The sequence below is a fragment of the Hippocampus zosterae genome, chromosome 15 (assembly GCF_025434085.1).
Source record: "Hippocampus zosterae strain Florida chromosome 15, ASM2543408v3, whole genome shotgun sequence".
In the NCBI taxonomy this organism is placed as follows: domain Eukaryota; kingdom Metazoa; phylum Chordata; class Actinopteri; order Syngnathiformes; family Syngnathidae; genus Hippocampus; species Hippocampus zosterae.
The window spans coordinates 11,283,900-11,310,616 of NC_067465.1; the positions used below are offsets into that span (position 1 = coordinate 11,283,900).

Here is a 26,717-nt window from a genome sequence, read left to right on the forward strand (position 1 = left end):
CACTGGCTGAAGGGAGCTGATTGGCTGACACAAGGAACAGGGACGATGAGAAAAGGTGGAAACCAAAAACAGGGGCGAGACAAGACATGAACATGGGGCACAGGAAAACAAGACATAACGGCAAATAAAATCAAAATATCACCGAAACAGTGCAAACAAAGATTATGACATAAACACAGTGTATTGTGTGCCATACCCCCAATGACTGTATATTAGTGACATACTGATGTGAGCGCACCTTTCCACTCTTTGAGTAGGAACGGTTCTGGGCAGCTCCCAACTCATATCTATAAAGGTCATGAAATCAACATGGTGAACGTTTATCTTGTAGTCAAATTGTACCTCGGTATATTACACATCATAGCTTTTTCGTGAATACATTTAAAATTGAATGTCGGATTGTAAGTATATCAACCAAACCTTTAAAATTCAGAGAGTAACCACATTCTCTCATTTCAAAACATCAATTTACTGTCCGCCGTGTGGGTGGTGCAGGGTTGCGCGCGCTTGCAGTGCGGTGAGGGTGGTGTGACTGATCATTCACAACAAGATAAACAAACTCCAGTAATCAATGAAAAAAGCTTGCTTCAATTGTATGTAATATGCAGAAGAAATCCGGGTCAGCCGGAGAGAGAAGCCTCAGATAGCCATTTAAATCACCAATAGCCATTTAAAGCCAGACGTCTGTTATTCAGATCAGACGAGAATATGAAAAAAGTAGATCCTGAAACGTACTGCCAGAGCTAAAATCTGTCACTATGATGACATATATGAATTATAGTGTGGCCCGGTGGCTGGCAACCGGTTCAGGGTGTCCCCGAAGACAGCTGGGATAGGCTCTAGAACGCCCCGCAACCCTTGTGAGGATCAAGCGGATCAGAGAGTGTGGATGGATGAATGTGTATGAAATATACACTCAGCAGTTACTGCGCTCGGCAAACTTGCATAAACCAATAGGATCCATAACATACATTTTGAATTTTAACCCTTTCATGGACCCCGTAACCTGACAACATGATCAGCTGTCCACTGGAGTAATCGCTGTACTTGAAAGGGGTAAAATATACTCTAACTATTCATAGGAGCTTCGTGATTATGTACTGTGATGTAAAATGAATCATAATGAGCACTTGAGAGGAGCGCTTACAGAAATGCGCTCAATGTGCAACAGTGGTCCCCAACCCATGGGCCACGGACCGGCACCGGTCCTTGGGTCATTAGGTGTCGGGCCGCACAAAAAGAACAAAGAATTTACATTACTTCCGTTTTCTTTATTTCAGAACTTGAAAGATGTATTTTGAAACATTACCAGATTGTCTGTTACGTCCGTCGACAATATGTCACTCTTGACGGAGCTCAAGGCGCACTTCTTGGTCATGTAAAATGAAAACCCAGGGGTTTGCAAAAAGAGTAAAAAACAAACGTCTTTAGGAAGTTTCTTTGGGAAGGGGAAAAGGAGACAGAAGAGGAGCCTACGACTTCCAAGAAAAAGAAGGCAACAATTAATAGACAGTATCAGGAGTCCTACTTAAACTACGGATTTAACCCACTCTGCCTAATAAGCGGCGGTGGTGAGTCGTATTTTTCATGCACTTTGTGTTGGCGGTGCATCTTATTTTGAAGGCACGTTTAAAGGTTACCATAGCGACCAGAGAGCGTGGGCAGCCAGATAGGACGTTCCTTGTGTCATGATTCGTGTTTATGATTAAGTTTCGAAAAATACCACCGTTTTCACATGCAGGTCATATCATATTATTTGGTTGTATGTATCAGTCAAAATAGTGTCTGACATTAAACCGGTCTGCGGGGCAAAATAGGTTGGGGATGCTGATGTACAATAAACACTACAGTACACATAAGGATTCACACTTGTTTTTGTGATTTTTTTTTTCAGTTGTTGGGAGGCCCTCTTGTTGAAGGGATGGTCTCGATCCGCACGTCACTACCTCACGTTTCTGCTGACCAATGCAGCAAAAGCTCAATAGGGAGTGACCACAAGTCACCATTACATAACACACGTCGAATGTTTGGACACGAAAGTATCCTTAAAAGGGCTCTGCTTTAAAATTGTCTCCACTAATCCAGGAACGTTCAGTGGTAAAACCCTTAGCATCCTTACCGCATTGTGCTCATCGCTTATAAAGTCTCAACGCAAGTAACTCAACTTTCCTCGAGGTTCACTTTCCACCAAGAGGCAACTTTCCCCGGAGGACGGAAATGGGAGGGAAATTAATATCCGACGGCGGGCAAGCTTTTACTGCCTTGACTAAAAGTATCTATGTAAGTTAATAATTTAGTCAGCCCCCCCGGCCCCTCTCCAAAAAAAACTAACTGTGAATCTAAAAACAGTCTGTTTAATCAAGATACTGTACCACTGAAATGTGATGCAATTCCAAATCTTTCTTTGAAACTGCCACTGACTAAGATTTTTGCATGACAGCCAAGTTTTCTCAAGCATGTGTACAGTCTGTCAAAGCTATAAAGGCAGCCCCCCTCCTCCCCCAGCACTCCCTCCACTGTGAACCACAATCCCTCATGGAGTCAGTTGTCTGCCTGGGTAATGGAAAAGGAGTATTTTTTTTTCAGTACTTAATGATTCCTTTTCCATCCTTGGTGGGAAACGAGGCAGGGTAGCAGCTTATTAAAAAGATCATATTCCATATCGATACAAGTTAGGTCAGGTGTATTTACTACACCAGGAAACCGCGAGAAAGAAAGACTCCCTCTTGCATAGTCAACCAGTTGTTAACTACCGGTAAAATGAGGAAGTCTTTTGCAGCAGCACACACAGAGAGTTAAAAAATATATACATCACAATGCCTGGTTTTGTTCAATTTCTTGTTCGTATGAATGCCTGGTACCATGGAAGATGGTGAACAGACAGTGTAAAAAAACATGGAATGCCCACACACTTAAAAAAAAGGTGCTGGGTTGTTTTCTGGACCCACTTGCTGGGTAGTTGTGGATTTTGAATCTGACTTTACTTCCGTTGGCAGTTTATTCCAATTGCGCGCAACAGCTAAATGCTGCTTCACCGTGTTTGCTTTTGAAACCTGGGCTCCACTAATTGACTCGAGACTGCAGTCCTCAAAGCCCGACTGGGTTTACACTACTCACAAAAATTGACTTGGCTTTCAGGTGAAATTAATGGAAAATGTCAAAAGTTCACGCTACAGGGACATCGTCATGAAAATAGGACGTTTAAGTAGGACGCACTGGTGATTTGCTCATCTCAAACAATTCATTGAAACTGAAGTTACACCACAATTAAAAAAAAAAATCTCAATAACTTGTCATGCATTCAAAAGCTTACAGAAGGTCACATTAAGTTCACCTGTAAAGGTTTGAATGCATTTAAGGCTCGTCCTGAAATTTCACCTGAAAGCCAAACATCCGTAACATTTTGTGAGTAGCATATATTCAATCAGCATTTCTTTAATGTATTCAGTGATTTATAGACCGGTAGCAGATTTTTTAAAATCGACTCCACAGCTAAGTGAGAGGCAGCCTCTACCGGAGAGGACTAATATCTTCTATGCACTTTTGAAGGAATCCAGTCTGAAGACCACTACAATAATGAAGTCTACTGGAGATAAAAGCACGGACAAGCTTTACCTGATCTGAAGGTTCTCTCTTTATAGAGGACTGCTGGAGCTCTGACAGAGTGACCATTGTTTTCTAGGTCACTTCCCTGACCTTGGCCCATCTCCCTGATTGTTCAGTTTTAGACGGGTGGCCAGTTCGAGGAAGAGTCATGCTGGTTCGGAATTTCTTCCACTTCCGGGTGATGGAGGCGGCTGTGTTCACTGGAATCAGTTTCTGTACCCTTCCCCAGGTTTGTTCCTTGAGAAAATTCCTTTGACGTCATGCCTGGTTTGTGCTCTGTCATACACCTGCGGGACCTTGTTGTGTGGAGACAAAAGAAAATAATAGATTCCATTTTGGAATGTGGCTGTAAGATAAAATGTGGAAAAAGTGAAGCGCCGTACATGGGGCCAAAAGGCTATTTTCTGCTCACCTTAATATGGTGTGTGTGCTTATGAAAAACAGATGATATTCTTTGTTCTTGGCGTGATGGTGGTCAAAGAATGAAAGAGGATCCATGAGGAATGACGGGTATGCCTTCCATAGATGGCACGAGCTCCGTGCTCTCTCCCTTCTGTTGACTTGCCATAGATCCCGTCGCATTGGATAGAGTTACACATTCTGTACAAGGGAGGTCTAGTACTGACACTTGTGTTACTGGGGGGTGGGCTACTTTTTTTTTTCCTTCCACGCCATACTCAAGTAAATGCCCCATCTTGTCACACGATGCCATCAAGCCTCCAGCTGACTTTCTCAGCAAACTACCTCTTAACTGTTGTTTCTAGTAGGAAGGCATGTTCACAAGCTCCTCCCTGCTCTCTACTCTCTTATTTTTTTTCTTAACACAGCGGCAAACCCAGCTTCTGTTATGGCGGAGGCTGCATGCACGTTGGCATTTATCAAACAGCCCTGGCATGTCACTCTCCCTGACAGCAAGGAAAACACACATAAATACACACACAGACACACTCAGGGTGCACGGCGCTGAGGGAACACCGTGGACCACTTATATCACAGGAGGAAAAGTTTGTATTAAGGTACGTTTTTAATTTAATTCATTCATGAGGTTTTGTTTCATTTTTTTTACAGCATGGATGCTGAACGGTCACCTTGAATGTTTTCTCCCCAATGAGTTGTTGCTCTAAATTTAGGCTGAGAATGTGCGCTACATACTATACTTTTAGGAGAATAGCTACACTTTCACATTGTAAGGGATTGTCAAAGAGTAACGCGATATAATGATGTATGTCTACGTAATCGCAGGCAAAGCTGCAAATGTTTAACCTTTCCCTGTGAATATACCATGACGCTCTTTTCTTGCACGAATCTCTGGCAGCTGTTTCAAGGTATGAGCTTTGTCTGCGCATACCCAACAAATTCAATACCGCTAAGATGCCACACTATATCGTTTGCCCCTCTTGCTGTTGGATAACACAAGGATACCATGCCAGGACAGTCCGCAATTCCGACACGATACCGCTGGCTACTGGGTGAAAACAAGACCACAAACATTTTTTTTTAAATGGAGGTTTGAAAGGAGAAAAATCAAGCCAAACCACTGGTTTTAGTATCTAAATCTCTTCCAGTTATGCACTGGAAAAAATGCTGAATGTACAGCCAAAAAGTTGGGGAAAAGGGAGGATTTTCTAAGAAGAGAACAAAGATCATAAAAACAAAGAAGCAAACCATTTTGCAGATGACCAGCGGAAAGGAAATGAAGACGGAGAGGGCAGAAGTCATGTTTTACAACATGTCGTGTCTGTGCTCAAATATTAAAAAAAAAAAAACTGTTGAAAATGCCTGATATTAGAGGACTATACGAGCTAAGTAAACTTGCAAGCTTGATAAGCCGCCAGTATAGCAACAGCCGTTTTTTAAATTAGCGTTGTTGTCCGTTCTTACGTGCTGATAATCTCGTTGACAGCCGAGCACTGTTCAAAGTGAAAGTAGGAATAAGTCAAGAACGCAGCAAATACACAGATGATGTCAGCTACCTCAAACCAAGGCCGCGTCGGTTGGATCCTGGTGAAGGCTAAGCTAGGAAAATAGCAAATTTTATTCAGAGTGCCTCAATGTGTTTATGATGCTAATTTTATAATTATTTTTAAAATCAGGTTCTTGCGATATTTTCATTTTTGTTTTTAAGTTTGACCTATGAAAGATTGCGTAATACTGTACAGATTTTACCGTGCGTTATAATTTATAGCATTGATGTTTCAGAAAGGAATTCTACCTGTTGCTGTGCCTAACCTAGAAAAATAAATAAATACGATTGTAATACCGTATTGGCCCAAATATAAGAAGGTGTTTTTTTTTTTTGCATTGAAATAAGACAAAGAAAAAGTAGGGGTCGTCTTATATTCAGGGTCTAGACGTTATACCTATTCACAACGCCAGATGGTACCAGATATCATTGCAGCGAATTCTGAATTTGACTCCCCAGGCCAAAGTGAACCCCTGTCACGAAGAATAAAAATAAAAATAGCGGTAGCACGAAGAAGAAAAATAAAAAGTAGTGGTAAGAAAGAAAATAGAAGAAAATAATAGAATAGAGATAACAGAAAATGAAGAAACGTAGAGACAGTCTGGAGAAAAGTGGGTGGAAGATCGGCCAGGTTAACCTGCAGCTGAGGAGAAGTTGTGATGTAATTTACGTTTTAAAAGACAGAAGCCATTCATTTACGAATGTGATTGCACTTTAGTTTACATATTTAAACGTTCAGATATTAAGATTTGAATGAGGCAAAATAACATGCTTTTTCTCTCAAATAGTGTATATTGTTCTAATTAATTGTTTCAGGTGTACTGTAATTATTTTCTGTATAAAAATTAACGTGGTGTTCAAAAAGTATATTTTTTCAAACTTGAGTCTTGAAAAAGATGGGGTCGTCTTATAATCAGGGTCGTCTTATATTCGGGCCAATAAGGTAATTTAGAAAATGAATCCATTAGTGTATTCTTTTTTTCTCCAAATTGAACAGGACTGTTCATCAACCAGAAACCTCGATTCTCCTGAATTTCTAGTTTAACAAGGCCAGACGTTTAGCTTAATTCAAATAACAACACCAGGTCCCTCTTGGCATTGCCAGAGAAGATTATGGCATAATAAATATGGCAATGGCATAATTCTGAATCTCAAACATTGTCTTCCAAGATGTGGATTATAATGTCATGAAGTGTTTTTGTGGTTCGGCTTTTGTTTCATATGTCTTGTCTTGCTTTGTCTTGTTGTCAGCGTTGTCCCTTTTGGCTACTAATCAGCTCCCCCCCTCCCTCCAGCCACTCGTGTCTTGTCCAGGCTGTGCCTGGTTGTCTCATCAAGTTTGCTTGTATTTAGTTCCCTGTTTTATTGCAGTCTGTCTTGGTTCGATGTCGCTGTCAAGACTTGCAATGTAATTTGTGGGTTTGATGATGATCATGAATGAATGAATGTTAATGCAAGGCGGTCAAAGAAGGCCCACAGTGATGATAAATAAAAACAAAACAAAACAGTGAATGCATTATAGTATTCCTGTAAACCACAGGTGTCAAACTCAACGCCCGGGGGCCAGATCTGGCCTGCCGCATCATTTAATGTGGCCCGCAAAAGCAAATCAAACGTCAACTTCCATGATGCTTGCTACAATGTCGACCAAAATTTTAAATGTTCTTATGGAATAAATAAGAGACACATTGTAAGCATTTTCTTGTAACCAAACCACTCAGTACAGTAACTTAAACAATAGTTGAATAAACAGTTATTATTTATTATTTTTTTGTTGTTGGGGGGTTGGGGGGGGGGGGTCAGTTATAATGGCCCTCCAAGGGAAAAGGTCATTAAAATGTGACCCAAATGAAATGAGTTTGACACACCTGCTGTAAACCAAAATATGATGCATTTTCACTTAACTCTTTCTGGGACAGCGGCTACTACAGTGGACAGCTTATCATGTTATCGGGTTACAGGGTGCTTTGGAAAACCCCAAGGGCATTAAACTCACTCTTGATATTTAACTTTGACTGTCGTCATGTTTTGCAAGGGCCTCTTTGGGGTAAATGCTCTTTTTTTGTGGCTCCAAGCACAGACAACTAAACATGGGAATGTGAAAATTGTTGGGCAATGACTCTTGGGAGATTCCTAACCCAGATGCCATATTGTTTTTTTCGTGGTTATGTTGGTGAAGGGAGACATGTATGACTGACTATATTTAGGTGTAAGAACCGGAGAGGCTGTTCGAGGCTCACTTGTTTGTTGAGTTGAAGAGCAGGAAATACAGAGCCATTCAAAATTGGATGGCACATTGATAGCGTTGGGGCTTCGATGATAGTTTGTGTTAAGTCTTCAACAAGTAAATTATGGCAGTTAAATCCATCCATCCATCTTTTTTCTAATCCGCTCATCCTCACGAGCGTCGCCGGCGTGCTGGAGCCTATCCGAGCCGTCTTCTGGCAGTCGGCGCGGGTGCACCCTAAACTGGTTGCCAGCCAATCGCGAGGCAGATAAGCTCACATTTGTTTTTTTTGTAACACATCATGACATATGCGTGTGGCGGGAAAACCCAAGACATAAACAAACATTAGAATAACAAATAAGGTTTTGTTTACTGTACAACTTCCACCAAATGAGGATTTTATACTCCGTAAAAAAAAATCTTTCCAAGCAGAGGTGCAATTATTAAACACCAACTCATCGATTTATCAAAATAATCGATAGTTATTCATGATGATGAAGTCATTTAGATTTTTTATAATGGTCCAAATGATCACAATATCAGCTTCTCAACAGTAAATATTCTACGATTTCTGTGGTCCTCCTTGATCGAGGACCGATTGTGTTTGTGTTGAATCAAAACAACACTTTGAAAAACAAACGTGAATATTTTTGCCTATTTTTTGGCATGTTTCTGTCACGTTGCAAGGTGGTGGTGGACCCCAAAAAGCAGACAGGAGGGAGGAGCAGGGTATATTTGAAGAAGTGTTTTGATAAAACACAGAAAACTAAATCCAAAACAAAGTCCAAATTAACAAACAAAAACCATAACTTAAACAAAAACTATCACTAACCAAAACACTACTAGAACAAACATGACAGCAGCAAAGGAACGGCAAACAAACAAACATAACAGTCGCAAGAGCAAACAATAACCCGACGCTGAGTGTTCGGGCTGGGAGCCCGACCGAATCATGACAGTTATGGACCAAACCGGTAACCAAATTAGAATGAATTTATATGTGTGCACTGTCAATGTGAAATAAAGTCCTGTTTTTGAATAAAGGGATGGAAATTGAAACAGATTTATCCGAGTAATCGATTATTCAAATAATTGTGAGAAGCAGCCCGGAGTGGATTCGACTCTTCTCATCTTGTAGTTTGTCAAAATAAAAACAGTGACAAATAGTATCTGCATCTAAATCTGATGACATGTACCGCAGCTTTACACCACATATATGGGCTAAATTAAGACGTGTCAACGTGAGTGCTGAAAGATTCCTGCCAACAATAAAGCCACCTTGCATCCAGTATATACTGTCTGCTGGCATCAGTGTAAAAACACAAGATAAGAACATCCGTATTTACAACTGAAAACTACATTTAAATGCATTCCCTTCCGCAACATTTCCCATCCTCCATATTCAACAAATGGAGCTAATTTATCCAAAAACTGAATCTTCCACAGTACATTTAGATTCAGATTACTCATGCCTATTGTGAAATATTGCTGATCTGACATTATCCAGCACACATTTGGTTACATTTTTTATGAAAACGTGCATGTTGGTCCCCATGCATGGCACGCTCGCATTATGAAGTGTCTGTTCCGTTACAGATGCCGTGTGCAAATTTCATGTATTCTGCTTTTTGCTGAGGTCTACTAATGAGTTATTCAAGAACGGAGGTCAAATTTCCCAGCCGAACATTTTGTGTTGGTTGTTTACGGCATAGCTGGCATTGCAGAATGCCTCAGTGGCTGCCTTGGTGGTCTGGAGCAGGGAGGAGAACACACAAGGTCAGTAGGGCAAAATCGGCAAGGAGATGACTAGATTTAGTTGACAGATTGCGCACGATCAGGTTGTAACTGTTTCAAGATAAAAGAAAGCTATAATTGCTGATTTGATTAGGATTATGGACAGATTGTGTATTAAACGTTGTAAAAAATATACAGTAATCCCTCGCTACAACACTGTTCATCTTTCACGGCTTTGCTGTTTTACAGATTTTTTTCATGCATTTTTTTTCTACAGTGCATTGTGTTCTGCATCCTGTTTGGCAACGGTACAGCTTGTCAAATGTTTTGTACCGTAATTAAAAAGTGCTGGATTTTTAATTTTTTTTTAATCAACCCTAATTCCAGCTACCTGGACAAAAAGAATCCAAACACATGGGAGTCATTTGTCTTGAGGTTCAAAAATCAATATCACATGAGGTCTCGGCGACCTTGAGTTTTGAGTGACACAATTACATTTTTTTTGTGTGTGTGTGTCCAATTTAACAGGGGAACAATGACCTAAAAAAAAAAAAAAAAAAAAAAAACCCTTCAATCTACTGAAGTACACGTTAACAAGAATAAGGCCGACACATGGGCACAGAATTAAAACATAATGCTTCTTCTACTTTTTGTACCTAGGCAAAAGAAGGGAAGAATGTTTATTTGGTTAAGAACTGACTGGCCCGACCAAAATGAGCAAGCTAAATGACTAAATTATTCCACAGGCCAGCGCCATGGCCATTGCTGTGGGTTAAAAGCGGATTTTTATGAAGATGTATTAAAAAAAAAAATCATGTCAAACTGAATTATTGAGTGCAACCAGAGCTCAAGTTGAAGACTATGAAATGTTAGAAAAGTAAACAAACTGTTGATTTAAGCAAAGAGGGACAACACACTACAAGGGAGAAAAACAGTGAGTCATAACAATGCTTGTATGCCTTCACAAATATGTTGGGGTTTTTTTTTTTTCTTTTCTGCTGCCCATAGCTGCAAGGGCTAAAACGTAGTTTGTTATTCTCGGCCCTCATCTTGGACAGCAGGGTAGTAATCAAGTGAGGATCAGACGTGCCACAGGAAAATAACAGCCATCCATGTGCATGGAAGAAATGAATCAGTGAGGGAGGGGAAAAAAAGCAGCACATCACTCAGACAACGTGAGGGACAAAAAAGGAAGGCAATTAAGTGCAATTGTTTGGATTTTGTGCAATCAGCTAAAACAGCCTCAAGTGTAATCCTCTGCATGATGTGCCGTCTCACCAAAAATACCACAGCTCAACCTCAAGGACTGCCAGCACCAAAATACTTTTGTTTTTCTCCTGCACTTCATGTATATAGTCATTATGTAATTATTCATTTGCCCTTTGATATATTTACATTATGGGATAGCCGCATAACAATTTCCGTTGCTTGTAAAAAAAAAAAAAAAGGCTCGGGCACTTATTTTAATGTGTTATTTTCTGTTGTAATTTTTTTTTTCTTTTGACAGACATCTCCAACAGATGATGTGACAGCAAATCCAAAAACATGGACAGATATAATGGTATGTTTCAAATGGTCACTCAGTAGAAGAAAAAAAACACCATATACTATGTAAAAATTTTAAATTACTTAACAGGGAGATTATGCAATTATACAAACAAAAATGTGTGAACGTGCCTGTGGGATGCGTTGATGTTAACACTAGTTATCCATCCATCCATCCATTTTCCGATCCGCTTATCCTTACAAGGGTCGCGGGGGGTGCTGAAGCCTATCCCAGCCGTCTTCAAGCAGTAGGCGGGGTACACCCTGAACCGGTTGCCAGCCAATCACAGGGCACACAGAGACGAAAAAACCATCCACGCTCACACTCACACCTAGGGACAATTTCGAGTGTTCAATCTGTCTGCCATGCATGTTTTTGGAATGTGGGAGGAAACCCGAGTGCCCGGAGAAAACCCACACAGGCGAGAGGATAACATGCAAACTCCATACAGGAAGTCCGGATCGAACCCATGACCTCTGCACTGGTCGACGCGCTAACCACTGTACCACGGGGCGGCCAACACTAGTTATGCTAATGGTAATTAGAAAAAGATAGAATAAGACAAGAAAATAAAATAATCAGTCTCGCGTTAGTGATCCAGTGGTTGATGTTAATAGACTCGATGCATGCACCATTTCCGCATTTGGGGTACAATTGCGTCGCAAGTCCAACGCGTAGCAATAACATTGATAGCATCGAATTCTTTATAAGATACTCGCTGTTTCCTGGAATGACGACAAGTTACCGTAAAGGACATATTACCTTTCTAATTGAAGCTATCAAACCATCGGAAGCACATAACACGCCGCATCTTGTCCAATGTATTGTTCAAAAATGCAATTTTCATGTTTACAGGGAATATGCAACCGACCAAAGCTTCAGAAAGTGGCATCAAAGGCAACCTTCCATACTCAGTGGAAACCCCATATGGTTTTCGCCTCGACTTGGACTTCTTGAAATATGTTGATGACATTGAGAAAGGCAGAACCATAAAAAGAATTTCGATCCAGCGCCACAGTAAAGGCCCTCGGGCTAGCACCCTTCCTCGGCACCCGAATACTTCCGGGTATGGTTACCGTCCAAGCCCCTGGGGATCAACCGGAGCGCTTGGCCCCAGGTCTCGACTGTCCGATGACCACCACCACAGCTCTACTCCCTGGCTGTATGACCACAGGTCACCCATTTCACCACGTGGCCGAGCAGAAATTGAGGCCAAAATCCGCGCGTTTGATGAGCAACCCTTGGGTGAGCACATCCGACCGCATCTCCTCCGGGCCTCCAGTCTCCCCCTTACAGTACTTTTGAGACAAGGATTGGAGGCAATGGAGGAGCCCGCTAGCCTAAGAAGCTCAAGGGGTCATCTTGGAGACAGAAACAAGTCTTGTGAAGACATCTTAGACTCCCCAGAGAATCCTCACACTCAGGATTGCTCAGGCCTGTTGAGACGCCTACGAGATGCCTTGGAACATGTGGAAGAGCTGGAGAGGGAGGTACGGGTCATTCCAGACCTCAGGGCACAGATCTGTCAGCTACAGGAGGAAAAAGAAACGCTGCGGTCGCAAATTCAACCGCTCTCTTACACCAATGGGACCCACGACAACAACAAAAATTCACGCTATGAACGATGTACTCGTAATAGTCGAGATGATAATCCTACACATGAGTGGAGGATGAGCACGGATTTGGACGAGCTACTGACGGTGACGTCGCTCCAGGCTAAGGTGGCCATGCTGGAGCAGAAACTGCACGAGACTGAGCTGGACCTTCAGAGGGCCGCAGGACGGCTGAGACAGTTGCAGAAGGCGAGCAAAGATAAAGATGAAGAGATTGAACGCTTGGTCACAAATTCCGGCGTGTGGCTACAGGCAGAGAGAGTTGTTGTCGACCAGGAGGCGGATGAAAGCACGGCAATATCAAAAAGTGTCGGCGCAAATGGACAAAACGCTCATCTCAAAGATGATGTCGAATCCCCTGAAAGCTGCCTGCCGACGGAGATTTCTGCTGACACGTCTGTGGTCATCCAGCACATAAATAAGATCAAGCGACTCCTGGATCAGCAGTGGGAGTGTTTGAGTGCGGCAGAGGAAGAGAAACGCCCAAAGGTTATCTCCTTGCAGCAGGAAATGATGGGACTCGTCGACATCCTTGCATGCCACTACACTCAGCTCCGAAACAACAATGGATACGCCCTTCAACATGGAGGTAGCCTCAACTTTGTTTTACTGCAGTATGAGCACGTAAAAAGACATTGCAATTTCATAGCTGTGTGATTGTTGTGGATGGAACAAGCATTCACAGTCAGGCTTTATGTACAGTAGATATGGCAAGGCTTGACCCTTTTTTTTTTGGCGGAGCAGTTTTGCGAATCAATGACTTCATTTAAGTCATTTTGAAAGCTTTTTTTTCAGGTTAGTTTGGTGAACAGAAGCAAGGCTTTATTAAAAATGTAAAATATGACAACATAAATTAACTTTTTAGAAAACAGAAAATTCATACGCTTGATTTTATGTCTCGCAAATACATTTCTCATCATCGTCCAGATGACCATCGTCCAATTTGCCAATTATTTCGCCATCCAAAGTTGAACGTTTTCCTCTTGAATGCAGTTCCAGCGAGACTTCCGTTAAAAGTGGACTCGGTCACCCAAGCACTTGATTACCAAATTAAACACGTTAGCTGCATTACCGGTACTCTTAGGTTAGCTTAGCAATTAGCATGGCGTCTCCTTTCGCCAGACGATCCTTGTCGTAAATATAAATATAAATATCAATACAAATCTTATTTGCTACCATGGAGACAATGATTACAGACTTGGGAGCGAATGCACATGTTTAACTGCAGCTGTTGCCAAGTGAAGCTTGTTGCTAGCTAAGTGTTGCTGCGCAAGCTGTGCGTCATCCTCTGAAATGTGTCATCCGCTGAAATACCCGCAGTGGGTGATGTGAGCGAGACAGACCAGCTGTGATGCCTCGCCGGTTGATTCTCTGTTTCGCTATTCAATGTGTTTTAATGAGGGTCGAAATGCTAATTATGCCTCGCAAACTGCATTGTGAAACCACTTATTTCAAGCCTTGTAAGAATCTCTCATTCACATGCATTTTTTTTACTGTGAGTGCTGAATTAGTGACTGGCCAATGTTATGCTTTAGGGCATTTGATTACCGTATCGGCCCGCATATAAGACGGCCCTGATTATATGACGACTCCCTCTTTTTCAAGACTCACGTTTGAAAAAATACTTTTTGAACACCAAATTAATTTTTATAGAGAAAATAATTACAGTACATCTGAAGCAAATGATTATAACAATATATTTGAGAGAAAAAGCATGTTATTTTGCCTCATTCAAATCTTAATATCTGAACATTTAAATATATAAACTAAAGTGCAATCATATTCGTAAATGAATGGCTTCTGGTTTTTAAAACGTAAATTACATCCTAACTTCTACTCAGCTGCCGGTTAACCTGGCCGATCTTCGACCCACTTTTCTCCAGATTGCCTCTACGTTTCTCCATTTTCTGTTATCTCTTCTATTATTTTCTTCTCTTTTCTTTCTTACCACTATTATTTATTTTTCTTCTTCGTGCTCCCGCTATTTCTATTTTTATTCTTTGTAACGGGTTCACTTTGGCCTGTGCAGTCAAATTCAGCATTCGCTTCAATGATATCTGGCGCCATCTAGCGTCGTGAATGGGTATAATATCTAGACTCAGAATATAAAACGTCTTATTTCAATGCAAAAATCATCGGCTTATTTTAGGGCCAATACGGTAATTCCATTATAGCAATGCATGTAGCACTGATTGCTTCAACATTTGTCATCACCATATCATGAATTTATAGGTGGGAAATGTGCCATGAAAAATGATGGTGATGCTTGGACCTCGAATACTGCTGACGAAGGGTGAGCCAATATTCCATTTCTGTGACTAAACCAATTTTAATGAGGGTTAATGTATCACTCTTTGGTTTCTGCTCCTTACATATAATAGATACAAAAAAAATGCTTGTGACAATCCAGTTGGGCAGGACTACGTGCCGCAGATGGCTTGCGGTTTAGAGCAGGAAGAGAACAGCATCAGACCTCAGGAAATGGCTGCAACCCAAGTGGAAGCAGAGAGGCAGAAGACAGGGACGGAGGAAAAGAGGCAAGTGATATCACATGGAAATGGATCGGGGCGGACAGATGGCGGGGCGGCATCTGTTGAAGCTGATGCTATCGCAGAAATGGCCAACATGAAGTCTCAGCTCACAGTAAAACAGAAGGAGGGGGATTATGCTTCCAAGACAACAACTCAAAGCAGGTGAGAAGGCCAGAACGCACAAGTTGATTCTTCTTTTCAGTGTTTTGCCCTCATATCTCTCATTCCGTTTTTTTGTACCAAGTGAGACGGTAAATGCCGACTTTATGTCAGCTTGTCGCTTCCTCAACGAGCACATGGACAACATCGAGAATCCTACCAATGACACGGTGTGTACAGTTGTATTTCTTCCACACTCACATTCCACTTAAACTGCTTGTAATCTTAGAATCTCTCGGTTGCAGAGGAGGGCCCTCGTCGTTCTTTTCCAGGACTGGTTCAGTACAGCAGCGGAGGAGAATTCAATGGCCAGTAAAGTGAACGTCTACTTGGGGCAGGTTAAAAAGGCAACTCCATCACTTTTGGCCTTCCTCATCAACCTGGCCGACGATAACGGCAACACAGTCCTCCACTACAGCGTTTCCCACTGCAAATACGACATTGTCAGCCTGCTGCTGGACACAGGTACGACATATCCTTGTGATGAATTGGAAGTAATCCAAAACTAAAAAGTGAAAAATGCCATCTGCCTGCCACACAGGAGTAAGCGACGTTAACTTCCAAAATGAAGCAGGTTACACAGCAGCGATGCTGGCCTCACTCACAGCACCCGACAACCCCGGCGACATGGAAGTGGTCCGAAGACTGATGGAGCTCGGCAACATGAACATCCGCTCACGCCAGGTAAATCGCCATTGCTCGTTTTAAACGAGAAACGGATAAGCAGCGCGACCCGAGGCAGAGAAAGAAAGTTGGTCACACCACCTGGATTTTAAGACAATTACAACCCATTCATCCATTCAACCACCATATTTTTCAATATCCTCATTCGGGTCTCGCTGAAGACGCCTATCCCAGTTGACTGCACTGATTGTTGCCAGCCAATTGAAGGGCAAATATAGACAACCACAAGCGAATTATTTACAGCAGTGGTTCTTAACCTTGGTTAGAGGTACCGAACCCAACCAGTTCAGTTGCACATAAACTGAACGCTTCTTTACTGACAACTAAAAATATGATTCCCCCCCACCCATTTTTTTTAGACATTAATAAAACTGCAATTATTAAAAACTGAAAAAAGTCAACAGGATTTGTGAAAAATAAATAAAATTTAAAAATTTAAAAAGAACTTCAAAAAGTATAAAGCTTTAGTTTTTAAATTGTGCACAAAATCAACCGGCCATTGATGGCCAAGCGAATGTGCCATAACTAATTGACACGTTGATTCGTGTGTGTCATGGCAGAGGCTCCGTCAAACCCTTGAGACGATTCACCGAACCCCGAGGGTTCGGTAGAACCCAGGTTAAGAACCACTGATTTAGGAGTCTTTAGGGATGCTAATTTGCAAGTTTGTTGAATGTGGGAAGAAGCTCGAGGACATTTTTATTAGCCTCGTGATGTACATAAGCACCACTTAATGGTTGTGGGAGCCAAAATAAACCCTGAACAGGTTTACTGAACCGTGACAATAATCAAATCAAAGAAATCTTGTGTGACGAGTGGTAAAATGCATCTAACGAGACACGATTTGGAGACATACTTTCCAAACTCAACACATCTTGTCACACAGACAGGCCAGACGGCTTTGCACTTGGCTGTGAGACACGGGCGAGTGGTGATGGTCCGCCTGCTGCTGAGCTGTGGCGCAGACGCCAACATCCGGGACGCTCAGGGAACCACGGCTCTCATGTTTGCATCCGAGAGGGGCTACACGCACATTGCGAGGCTGCTGCTGGAGAGGACCCAGTGCGATCTGACCCTGACTGATCAGGTGATACTGCAAAACAATCAGCCCCCTTTGCACTGGGGAGTCAAGTCCAGCATTCGCTTCAATGATATCTGGCGCCATCTAGTGTCGTGAATGGGTATAACGTATACACCCCGAATATAAGACGACCCCACTTTTTCAGTCTTATTGCAATGCACAAAACACTGTCTTATATTCGGGCCAATACAGTAAATGAAATCAAGGGCCCGGTTCCGTACCCAACTGGTTCAGGAAGAAGCGCGTCGCACCGATTCTGCTCCGATTTGAAATATGATGGACATTTCCTGTCTTTCCTTCTTTTTAGAGTGGTCGTACTGCGCTCTCCATCGCCATGCTCTGCTCGCACAGTGACACGGCCGCTCTTCTGCAAGCCCACGCGAAGGCTCGAGCTCAGTCGTGATGTTGGAGAGACTTTGTGTCACCGAGACGACGCCTTGCGTATTGACCTTGTTTCGCGAGAACGTTTTAAGCATTCGGTCAACTATATTTTAAAAGACTCCACATGAACAGTGTGTTACATGAGTGTTTTATTACGACTACGGATGAAATGACTAGATTATTTTTGTTGTTGTTGCCAAGTTCTTTGCACAGGTATGTTTTTTTTTCTTCCTGACCCCACACACAAGCGTATCTGTGTGTGTGTTTTAAATGATATGTGCAATCATATTTTTTCAATTGCTGACTTATTTTTAAATAAAGCTCTAATGAAATACACAACTTAAAAAGTAAACGATGTTGCAGACATCCGTGAAGGCATTCCCTGCACGTGTCATTCTGACGGATATGCTTGGAGCGGAAGGCACACAAACTTGGCGTATCCAAACATTCCCATCAATGCGGCACCCAAGATATCCGAATTTCAAGTGAACGCATTCATCATCGACCTTCTTGCTGTACGTAGAAAACTGAGCAGCAGTCTTTCAAAATAAAAATAAAAAAATAAAATCTCAAATATTAATTCAGAAATAGCAGTTCAAAATTTACAATAGTAAAACATTGAAATTTTAAAAAAGGTCTGCAATAAAGCGATTCACGGTGCTGGACAAGCTCTGCTCTCTCTATTTTATGTCAGGTGGAGCAACAAATTTAAATGAGCCATTGTAAGTATTGCACGCATCCATATGGCCTTCCAAACTACACACGGAAAAAGGCATTTGATGTCATTTCATTCAAGTGTGACCCACAATCAGAAGCGTGACATCCAACAAACTGGAGGAGAGCACACGACTGAGATTGGCAAGCAGACCGACCCGCTCAGGAGGACGTGCTTGAGTGGCCACTTCTCTCCAAATTACTTTGTGAGTTTGAAGTTAAATGCATTACAAACTACTTGAATACCCAAATGTGTTCTTCATACAACATTAATAATTTTTTTAATTTTTGGTCATGTTCCATTGGATTGCGCAAGTCTACCTAATGTTGTGGCTCGCAAGTATACGAATTAACGCTGTCTGTATATTAGTTGTGTCATTGTCGCCCATAACGTACTGTATGCTGTTTACAGTGAAATAAAGCGAGACACATTCAGAAAATTCCAGATTTTATGTCCCAAGATATTCAAAAGTAATGCCGAAAATCAACACGTGGAACCAGTTCGGTTTGAATCGAGTTTTGTCTTTGCAATTGTCCCGCGTTTTCATGAGAACAGTAAGAAAAATAAAAACAACAACCAAAAAAAAAAAAAAAGGCACAAACAAAACTGATTTACAATAATTGCAACACTGACCCGTGTGGTATAATGTGAATTGTGAGAAATAAACGTCAAGAGGGCCCGTGTATTTTACATAAACATAGAAATAAGGCTGGTTGATTTAAAAAAAAAAAAAAACACGCACAAGAAACAACACTAACGACTTTGGTGAATCATTACAAGCAGGGAATGCAGTGCTCTCTGTACAAATAAATTAGGATATGTGTCGACACTTTTATCTAAAATCTTATGTACATCATCTCTTTGAAATCACCGTTGGCTATACATTATCAAAAACCTTATGAAAACATATTTACATATCAATGAGCCCCAAAAGCACCCGGAACGCTGTCATCCGCGCACGAATTAGGCAGCCATTCATCCACACAACTGTGCACGGCTTCACAAACGCTCATGCGAGACAGAAGGCATTCAAAGAGGGCTGTGCAACAGAGAACAAAAAAATGACTCCAATATGGCTGCGGGATGTACAACAGCACTCACATGCATTTCGGTGAACGCACGCTCACACAAACACAACCAGAATGTTTTCAGCGTAATGTGAACACCATGTCGAAATTGGGGAGACGGGGCAATGTGCGTTATTGGTTTGTGACATCTGCCGGGGCCTCCCACTCCGATATAATGATCATAATGACAACAGTGATAATACAAAAATACATGAGATAGGTTTGTAGGAGACACAGAGTGTGTGTGTGTGTGTGTGTGTAAAATACTGAGTGGCTGAATTGTAATGCAATTACTACACATTGCATCCTCAATTGCAGGGATGGGCCGCTCGCAGCACTCTGAGTGACCCCCCTTGATGAATTATTATTTATTAACACATTTTAGGTTAGTCAGAATTTGTGTTTGAATATTTTGGGTTGACAAAATTATATTTCTTTTTTTCATCATCAGGTGTGTAGATTTAAGTTGTAATATCACCAGTCACCGCTAGTTGGCACACTTGGCCTAGTTGCATTTGCACCGGGTCTTAAACTGCCCTATACTACAATGTGAGTAGGCCTAATTTTTTGGAGGGGATGTGGGGGGCGGCAGATTTGGAAACATTGTACCTCAATGATATAATTTTCTTTTTTGCCTTTCTCGAATGGTTACTTTTGTGCAAGAGAGCTGGAAAATAACACCCATTTGGTGGTTATTTTGTTGTTTGCTTCAAACACTTTGTTGTACAATGGCAAATATTTCTATGAAAAATTAAGAGCACATATTTGTCACATATGCACGGATTTCAATGTTTACCGTCATGCAGACGGTTGGGAAGTGTGCGGTCCTATGCGGCCACCCAATCACGCTGATGAAAAATTGTGGTCCCCTCCACCATTGAAGTTGCCCATCACTCCTACACTGCATCTACCCTCTTTATAGTGTCTATACATGTAAATAGCAGGCAAAAAAACATACAATTGCAATATTCTCTCCTGACTTAAAGTAATGATATATTGCGCCTCTCAAACTTTCTAACGTTGAAATATCACAGTGAAAAATAAGGAAACCCACTCAGTGGTTATTTCTGCCTTTTCTTTCTGATGTACCTTTTCCCCTTTTATGCAGACTATGAAAAGCTAAGATCCTTTCGCTTTATCGAGTGTCGCAGGTCAAACAAAAAGTAAAGTCTCTCCGTTCATCAGTGTGGAATGGCATTCGGAGAGAACAAACAACTCACTCCTACCATGTCTGGACTGCTGAGAAACCTTTTCAAATAAAATCAGGGAGTCTTCGACAACACAGCTCATTTTGAAAGAGCCATTGATTCTATTATGAATCTGTACAGATTGTCCCATCCAACGCAGAGCCACAATTAGTGTCGGTTCTCAGCCCAACGCCGATCCCAAATAAACACATCGAGGACAAAATACTCAGTGGCTTAGTTACAAAACAGATGACTCACAACACACACACCATCAATGCAAAACGTGACGTCATCAGAAGAAAAAAATAGATCTGGTTGCAGCAACGAGAACCTTTGTAGCGGTCGAAATCTGTAGGATTAGGAAAATTGGCATAGAACATGGCTGTGGATGGCATTTGATGATATGTACTTCCCCAGTCACCTTTGACCTCCCCGTGTGTCACGGCAGCCATCTTTTTCCCCTAAATCCGCTTATCCTGGCTCACGCGGTGGAAAGCATGGGCTGCTCCGTATACCAATGCGTCCCCGGATCGGGCATGCTGCCTCCGAGTGGTAAGGTGATGAACTGCGGGCAGGCGCCACCTCCCGAGGTCACCACCCCCATGCCGACGCCCTGCGGGTACGGGTGGTGGTGGTGGTGGTGCGCGTGATGCCCAATTGCGTCAGTCCGACCGATGTGGATCTCGTCCTCCTCACCCTCGCCGGTGGTCTTGCGGTAGACGGGGTTGTCAAAGTTCATGCTCTTGGTGGAATTGCGCCTCCAGTTCCGCCACACCAGGTAGATGCCGGCGCAGACCAAGCCGAACACCACTGTGGCAATGATAGGTACTGCATGCATTTAACACACAGCCGCAGGGAGAGGAGGGGGAGCGTTAATGAGGCATAACGAGCCCATGGCGTGAAATGACACACGGGGAGGAGCGCGAGTGGCATGCGGGGAAACAGAGCGACATGAACGTGATCGAGTGTTTCAGCCAAGGTGTGATATGTCAAGGTTGGTTCATATTTGGAATTACGTGAAGCATGTTGTGTGTGTTGTGTCTGCGCGTATGCTGGCCAAAAACTGGAAAGACAGCGTAATGAAACAATCGAGTGGCCGTAAAAATGACAGTGATGTACACGAAAAGCCGACATTATTTAACTTAAATTGTTTAACTTACCAAGGAGAGACAATGGTTACATTAGGTGACTCTACAATATGGAACTAGCTAACAAAATGCGCACATAAGTGCCACGAGCAGCTTTTGCCAATGCTAATGTGCTAATGTGGCTAATTGATCCATGAGGGCCATTTGACTGCAGGATACGAGCACAGATCATGCTCTTTCTTGTCATTAGTCCAAGGCTGACAGTAACATATGTATCATTTTTATCCATTCATACATTTTCTGATCCGCTTGATCCTCATAAGGGTCGTGGGGGGTGCTTGACCCTATCCCAGCCGTCTTCGGACGGTAGGCGGCGGACACCCTGAACCGGTTGCTATCCACACTCAAACACACACTTAGGGACAATTTGGAGTGTTCAATCAGTCTGTCATGCATGTCTTTAGAATGTGGGAGGAAACCGGAGTACCCGGAGAAAACCCACGCAGGCACGGGGAGAACATGCAAACTCCACACAGGGAGGCCGGAGCTTGAATTGAACCCGGAACCTCTGCACTGTGAGGTCGACGCGCGAACCAGTGGACCACCAGGCCGCCTATAATTTTTATATTGTATACATTTGTAACATAAGACATTAAATATTGCGCTGGATTAAAATTATGTTTTTAAGACAAGAACCAAGTACTGGTAAACTGCTATACAAGGTGATTTTTTTTTTTAATCCTTGTGCAATTATCCGCCTGGGTTTTGTGTTTTTATAGTTAGGTTTTTTTTGGGTAAAAAAAAATAAAAAAGCGGTGATGAAACATTGTCAGGGTAAATGTATTCGAAAATGGATGAAGTACACAGACCAAATGAAAATGTTTGCACAGGACCGGCTGCAGCAAAAGCCAGCACAACATCATGTGGAGTGAATAATGCAGCGATGTCAGACACACAGACTGTGACTCCTGAGAAACGTCACAGAAGAGCACTTTTGGGCCAAGCTTCTCTTTTGGCGCGACAGCCGATCATTTTGCATGGACTATTTTGACAGACAGCGGCAGACAAACAAAGAGGAAGAGGTTTTAATGTGACTTACCAATGGGGATGACCACTCCTAAAACAGCCACTGTCAGATTCTCTCCAAGGAGGAAATGTTCACTTCCAGCTGGAAGGAGACAGCACCATTAGAAGAATACGGGATGGGAGAGGGAGACAGTGTAAATAAGGAGGATGAAGGATAATTAAGGTATAAGATTGTGTGAGCAACAATGAGCGATCAGGAGGAGACGGGAGGCAGAGGGCAGGGAGAAGGGAAAGGTGATAAAACAAATAGGCAGCACTTGCTTACGAGGCGCAAAGGGGTAAAGGCGTCAAATAAATCTACAAGATGAATTGGAAGCCCAACGTGCAACCCTCAAGTGGCCATTGGGAGTTTGCTTTCCCGTCTTCAGTTCATCCATCTAGGCTCCATTAAGCTCCACTCTAATGCCTTCTCTTCTTTCCGTTACACAGTCGTGTATATAACTCACAAGGCAGATGTGCAAGTCCTGACATTGTGTAAGGATTTGATATTATTTGCAAGAAAGGCAACGGGCAGAATCATCCATCCGGTATTCATCTCATATATGTCCATCCCTTATCTAACCCGCATTACTCACAAGGACCACTGGGGTGTGCTGGAGCCCATCCCAGCTTTCTTCGGGGAGTAGGCGGGGTACACCCTGAACCAGCCAATCACAGGGAACACACAGAGATGAACAACCATCCGTGCTCACATTCATACCTAGGGACAATTTAGAGCAGGGGTCCCCAAACTACGGTCCGCGGGCACATTTGACCCGGCCCTCTAACCCTCCTGTTGTCCTCGGGTCAAAATGACCTGTCACTGTGTTAAAAACGCCCCAAAAACATAAATGATAATTTTTTAACTTGAAATTTTATGACTTTTCCTAGATTGTCCCCAAATGCAGAAAAATTGAAATGTTTTTATTCACATTTCCATGGAAGCTGTACAAAAAAAGTACAAAGGTGGTCTTCGGGGCAAAATGACCCATGACGCAAATAGGGTTGAAATCAAGGTCACGAAGTTATTTACACACCATAGAATGTTTCAGTGTTTTAGTTGTATCTCAGATCAATTAGTAGAACTTGTGAACAAGACGGTAGCAGACAATTGTAAATAGCACTGCGATTTATCCATTTTGTGTTCATATTGCATTTAATTGAAAGATGTTTGTTTTTTTTTTTTTCTTCTTTCTTCTTTCGACCTACATTCTTGCTGCTGGAGGCTGTAAATTTCCCCAGTGTGGGACAAAGAAAGGATATCTTATCTTATCTTATCTTATATACAAGACAAGATAGGTGGCGTTCTCGTAGATGGCAGAACTCTTTTTTTGTGGATTTCAAGGGGCTATAAAGAGAGAGATTTGTTTTGTTATTATTTATTTCCTGTTTTTCTGTGAAGAACTCAGAGAGGGTTATTTAGTTATTATTTATTTCATTAATAGTGTTATTATTTGTTTCCTGACTTTTTTTTCTGTAAAGAACCTGGAAAGGGTCATTTGGTTATGTGTAGCTTTCTGGGAAACAATATTTTTTTTAAGCTCCCCTACGATCGTTGATGTTACAAACTGACACCGGCCCCCCATCAGAGAAGGGAAAAGTTATGTGGCCCTCACAGGAAAAAGTTTGGGGACCCCTGATTTACAGGGTTCCATTAACCTGCCATGCATGTTTTGGGAATGTGGGAGGAAACTTCAGTACCCAGAAAAAACCCACACAGGCACGGGGAGAACATGCAAACTCCACACAGGAAGGCTGGAGCCTGAATCGAACCCTGCACCTCCGCACTGTGAGGACGATGTGCTCACCAATCGAACACCGTGACGCCCCCGTATATGTCCAAACATGATCAAATTCGTTCTTTTTCACAAACTGATACTTATGGCCTGCCTCCCCTTTGTCTGTTATTTACATGCGCTACATGAGCAATGTAAAGCGCTGAAAACAGTTTGAGAACAGGATACGATGGGATTTTTCCCCCCCAATAAATGCATTTTTATAAATACATTTTTTCCTCTTTTTTAAAAAAAATATGAATATTAGAAGCTACTGTACAGAACATACCTTAATAATTATCGGGGGTGTATCAAGGGTATTGATAGAATGAATGTGTCATTCAATTACATTATTTATCGGAATTAATGTTATACAATACATCCCAAAAATAAGCAAGAATGAAGAAATAAGTTCCAAGTTCGCTTACAGTGTTGTGACACACTGCTGTCCCCTGCTGGTGTGGTCGACTCCACAGTGACGGTGACAGTTGCAGTCGAATGAGATCCAAGCGCCTTGGACTCCTGCGATGACATCGTCTTGAGCGTGCTGAGAGGGGTGCGCGGCTCCAGGGAAGGAAGATGTGATGTGGTCAAACGTGGGCTAGCGTCTGCCTGCGCTACTCCCTCTGAAGTTGGCAGATAGTTTTCTGTTGCCGTGGTAGCAGGTGGAAGTGCGTGAGAGGCTGGCATGTCATTTCTTGGCGCTGAACGCAAAGTGTGGGGGGAGGGAAAACCCATTTTACTTTTAAGATTGTCAGTTGGAAACTCAGGTTTGACATTTTTAATCGATTGCATTTCAATGTAACTTAGCCCCCAAAAATGTCAATTTATTTGCTGATGACAACATGCAGTCAATCAAGCTATCAAACTCAAGGCCCGGGGGCCAAATCTGGCCCGCCCCATCATTTTATGTGGCCCGCGAAAGCAGCTCAAACATGTCAACTTCCATGATCATCTCTAAAATGTCGACCAAAATGTTCAATTATCATATGTAATAAATAAGACATATATCCGAAACATTTTCTTGTAACCAAACCCCTCATGATAGTAACTTAAACACGATTTGAATAAACAGTTATTCTTGACTTCTGTGTATGGTTTCAGTTATATCGGCCCTCCAAGTGAAACGGTAACTAAAATTTGGCCCGCGCCATAAATGAGTTTGACACCCCTGCAATAAATCAATCATAGTGCGACCCGCTCTCTTCGTAAATACAAAATTTGTGACATGGCTCTTATAAGTGGATCTGTTTAGATTGCGCAGGTGCAGCGAATGCATTGAAGTGAGTGCACATCCCTGGCTTTGCGACATAATATAGTTGTGATGTGCTCCACAAATCCCTTTAAGGCCTCATTAGTTTCCATTTCCTGCATTCCATAAGTCTCACCTGGTACACAGGCCCTCATATCGCGGCCAAGGTCCTGTCCGTCGGGGCAGGCGCAGGTGTATTTAGGAGAGTGTTCGGTAATCTGTGGCGCCTTAAGACATAAATACTCACAGCCTCCATTGGCCTCACTGCCTAGATTGCAGCTGTCTGGACCTGCGGATCGTGACAGACGAGAAGATGAGAGTCTGGGAAAAGGACAATGTTGCATTTCGAATCATCACATATTGAATTTAGGAATACATGAGGATATACATTGGAATTCTAATATGGCTTCCATGAAATTTTATTCTTTTAGACCCAACTGTCTATTCTCATTTTGTAGCATTTGTTGGCTGCAGAGCTACATCTCTATGTGGATATAGTTAGTTACGGTATTTACATTTTTTTCAATCAGATATGACCCCTGTGAATCATACCTGTATATGACCCATGTCAATCCAATTTGTCCTGCGCCTTCAGAAGCAATAGGGCTGGGCAATGAAATTTAAACTAAATTAGCAATGGGGCTGATTTCCTAGCAGGGCCAGCGTCCGCTTTTTACCATCCTGTAGTTTAATAATGATCATTTCTGGTAAGCAGGATTTATTTTATTTATGTTTTCATTGTGTTTGACAATAAATATTGATTGCGAACTACTCCAGATGCTGTACGTGGTACAGCTCTCTGCTGTTATATGTTTTGTTGGGGGTTTTTTTTGCGTGGTATTGATTTCTCTATAATTGCAATGCAGTGCGACTAAGAACTGGATTAAGTGGATAAATCCCCACTGAAGGCCCCGAAACCGAATGCATGGCCTGAATATAGCCTGCATAGACAATCATGAAAAAAAAATGATTACACCTCTTTGTTTCTTCCATTTTTCATTCATTTGTTCAAATGTATATTCCATTATCTGAAGAATGCAGTG

The 26,717-nt window shown here is 42.2% G+C and overlaps 2 protein-coding genes across 4 annotated transcripts in view; one reads left to right on the forward strand and one right to left on the reverse strand.

Moving 5' to 3' along the window:
• The window catches only part of LOC127616210 (KN motif and ankyrin repeat domain-containing protein 4-like), a 198,426-nt gene extending 179,593 nt beyond the window's left edge, over positions 1–18,833 (forward strand). Inside the window, exons 2-11 of the mRNA XM_052087675.1 lie at positions 4,575–4,622; positions 11,038–11,091; positions 11,932–13,278; positions 14,922–14,982; positions 15,071–15,382; positions 15,465–15,549; positions 15,625–15,844; positions 15,921–16,063; positions 16,950–17,150; positions 17,452–18,833. Coding sequence (XP_051943635.1) covers positions 11,076–11,091; positions 11,932–13,278; positions 14,922–14,982; positions 15,071–15,382; positions 15,465–15,549; positions 15,625–15,844; positions 15,921–16,063; positions 16,950–17,150; positions 17,452–17,547 — 2,481 coding nt within the window. The 5' untranslated portion in view covers positions 4,575–4,622; positions 11,038–11,075 and the 3' untranslated portion in view covers positions 17,548–18,833. The remainder of the gene's footprint in view (positions 1–4,574; positions 4,623–11,037; positions 11,092–11,931; positions 13,279–14,921; positions 14,983–15,070; positions 15,383–15,464; positions 15,550–15,624; positions 15,845–15,920; positions 16,064–16,949; positions 17,151–17,451) is intronic.
• The window catches only part of LOC127616206 (low-density lipoprotein receptor-related protein 8-like), a 54,245-nt gene continuing 46,198 nt past the window's right edge, over positions 18,671–26,717 (reverse strand). For 2 of the 3 annotated variants that reach the window (XM_052087665.1, XM_052087667.1), the window contains 4 exons: positions 25,811–25,963; positions 24,851–25,126; positions 22,682–22,750; positions 18,671–21,322 (listed from right to left, as the gene is read on the reverse strand). In XM_052087665.1, the coding sequence (XP_051943625.1) occupies positions 20,976–21,322; positions 22,682–22,750; positions 24,851–25,126; positions 25,811–25,963 (845 nt within the window). In that variant the 3' untranslated portion in view covers positions 18,671–20,975. The remainder of the gene's footprint in view (positions 21,323–22,681; positions 22,751–24,850; positions 25,127–25,810; positions 25,964–26,717) is intronic. The other variant, XM_052087666.1, reaches the window with a different exon arrangement.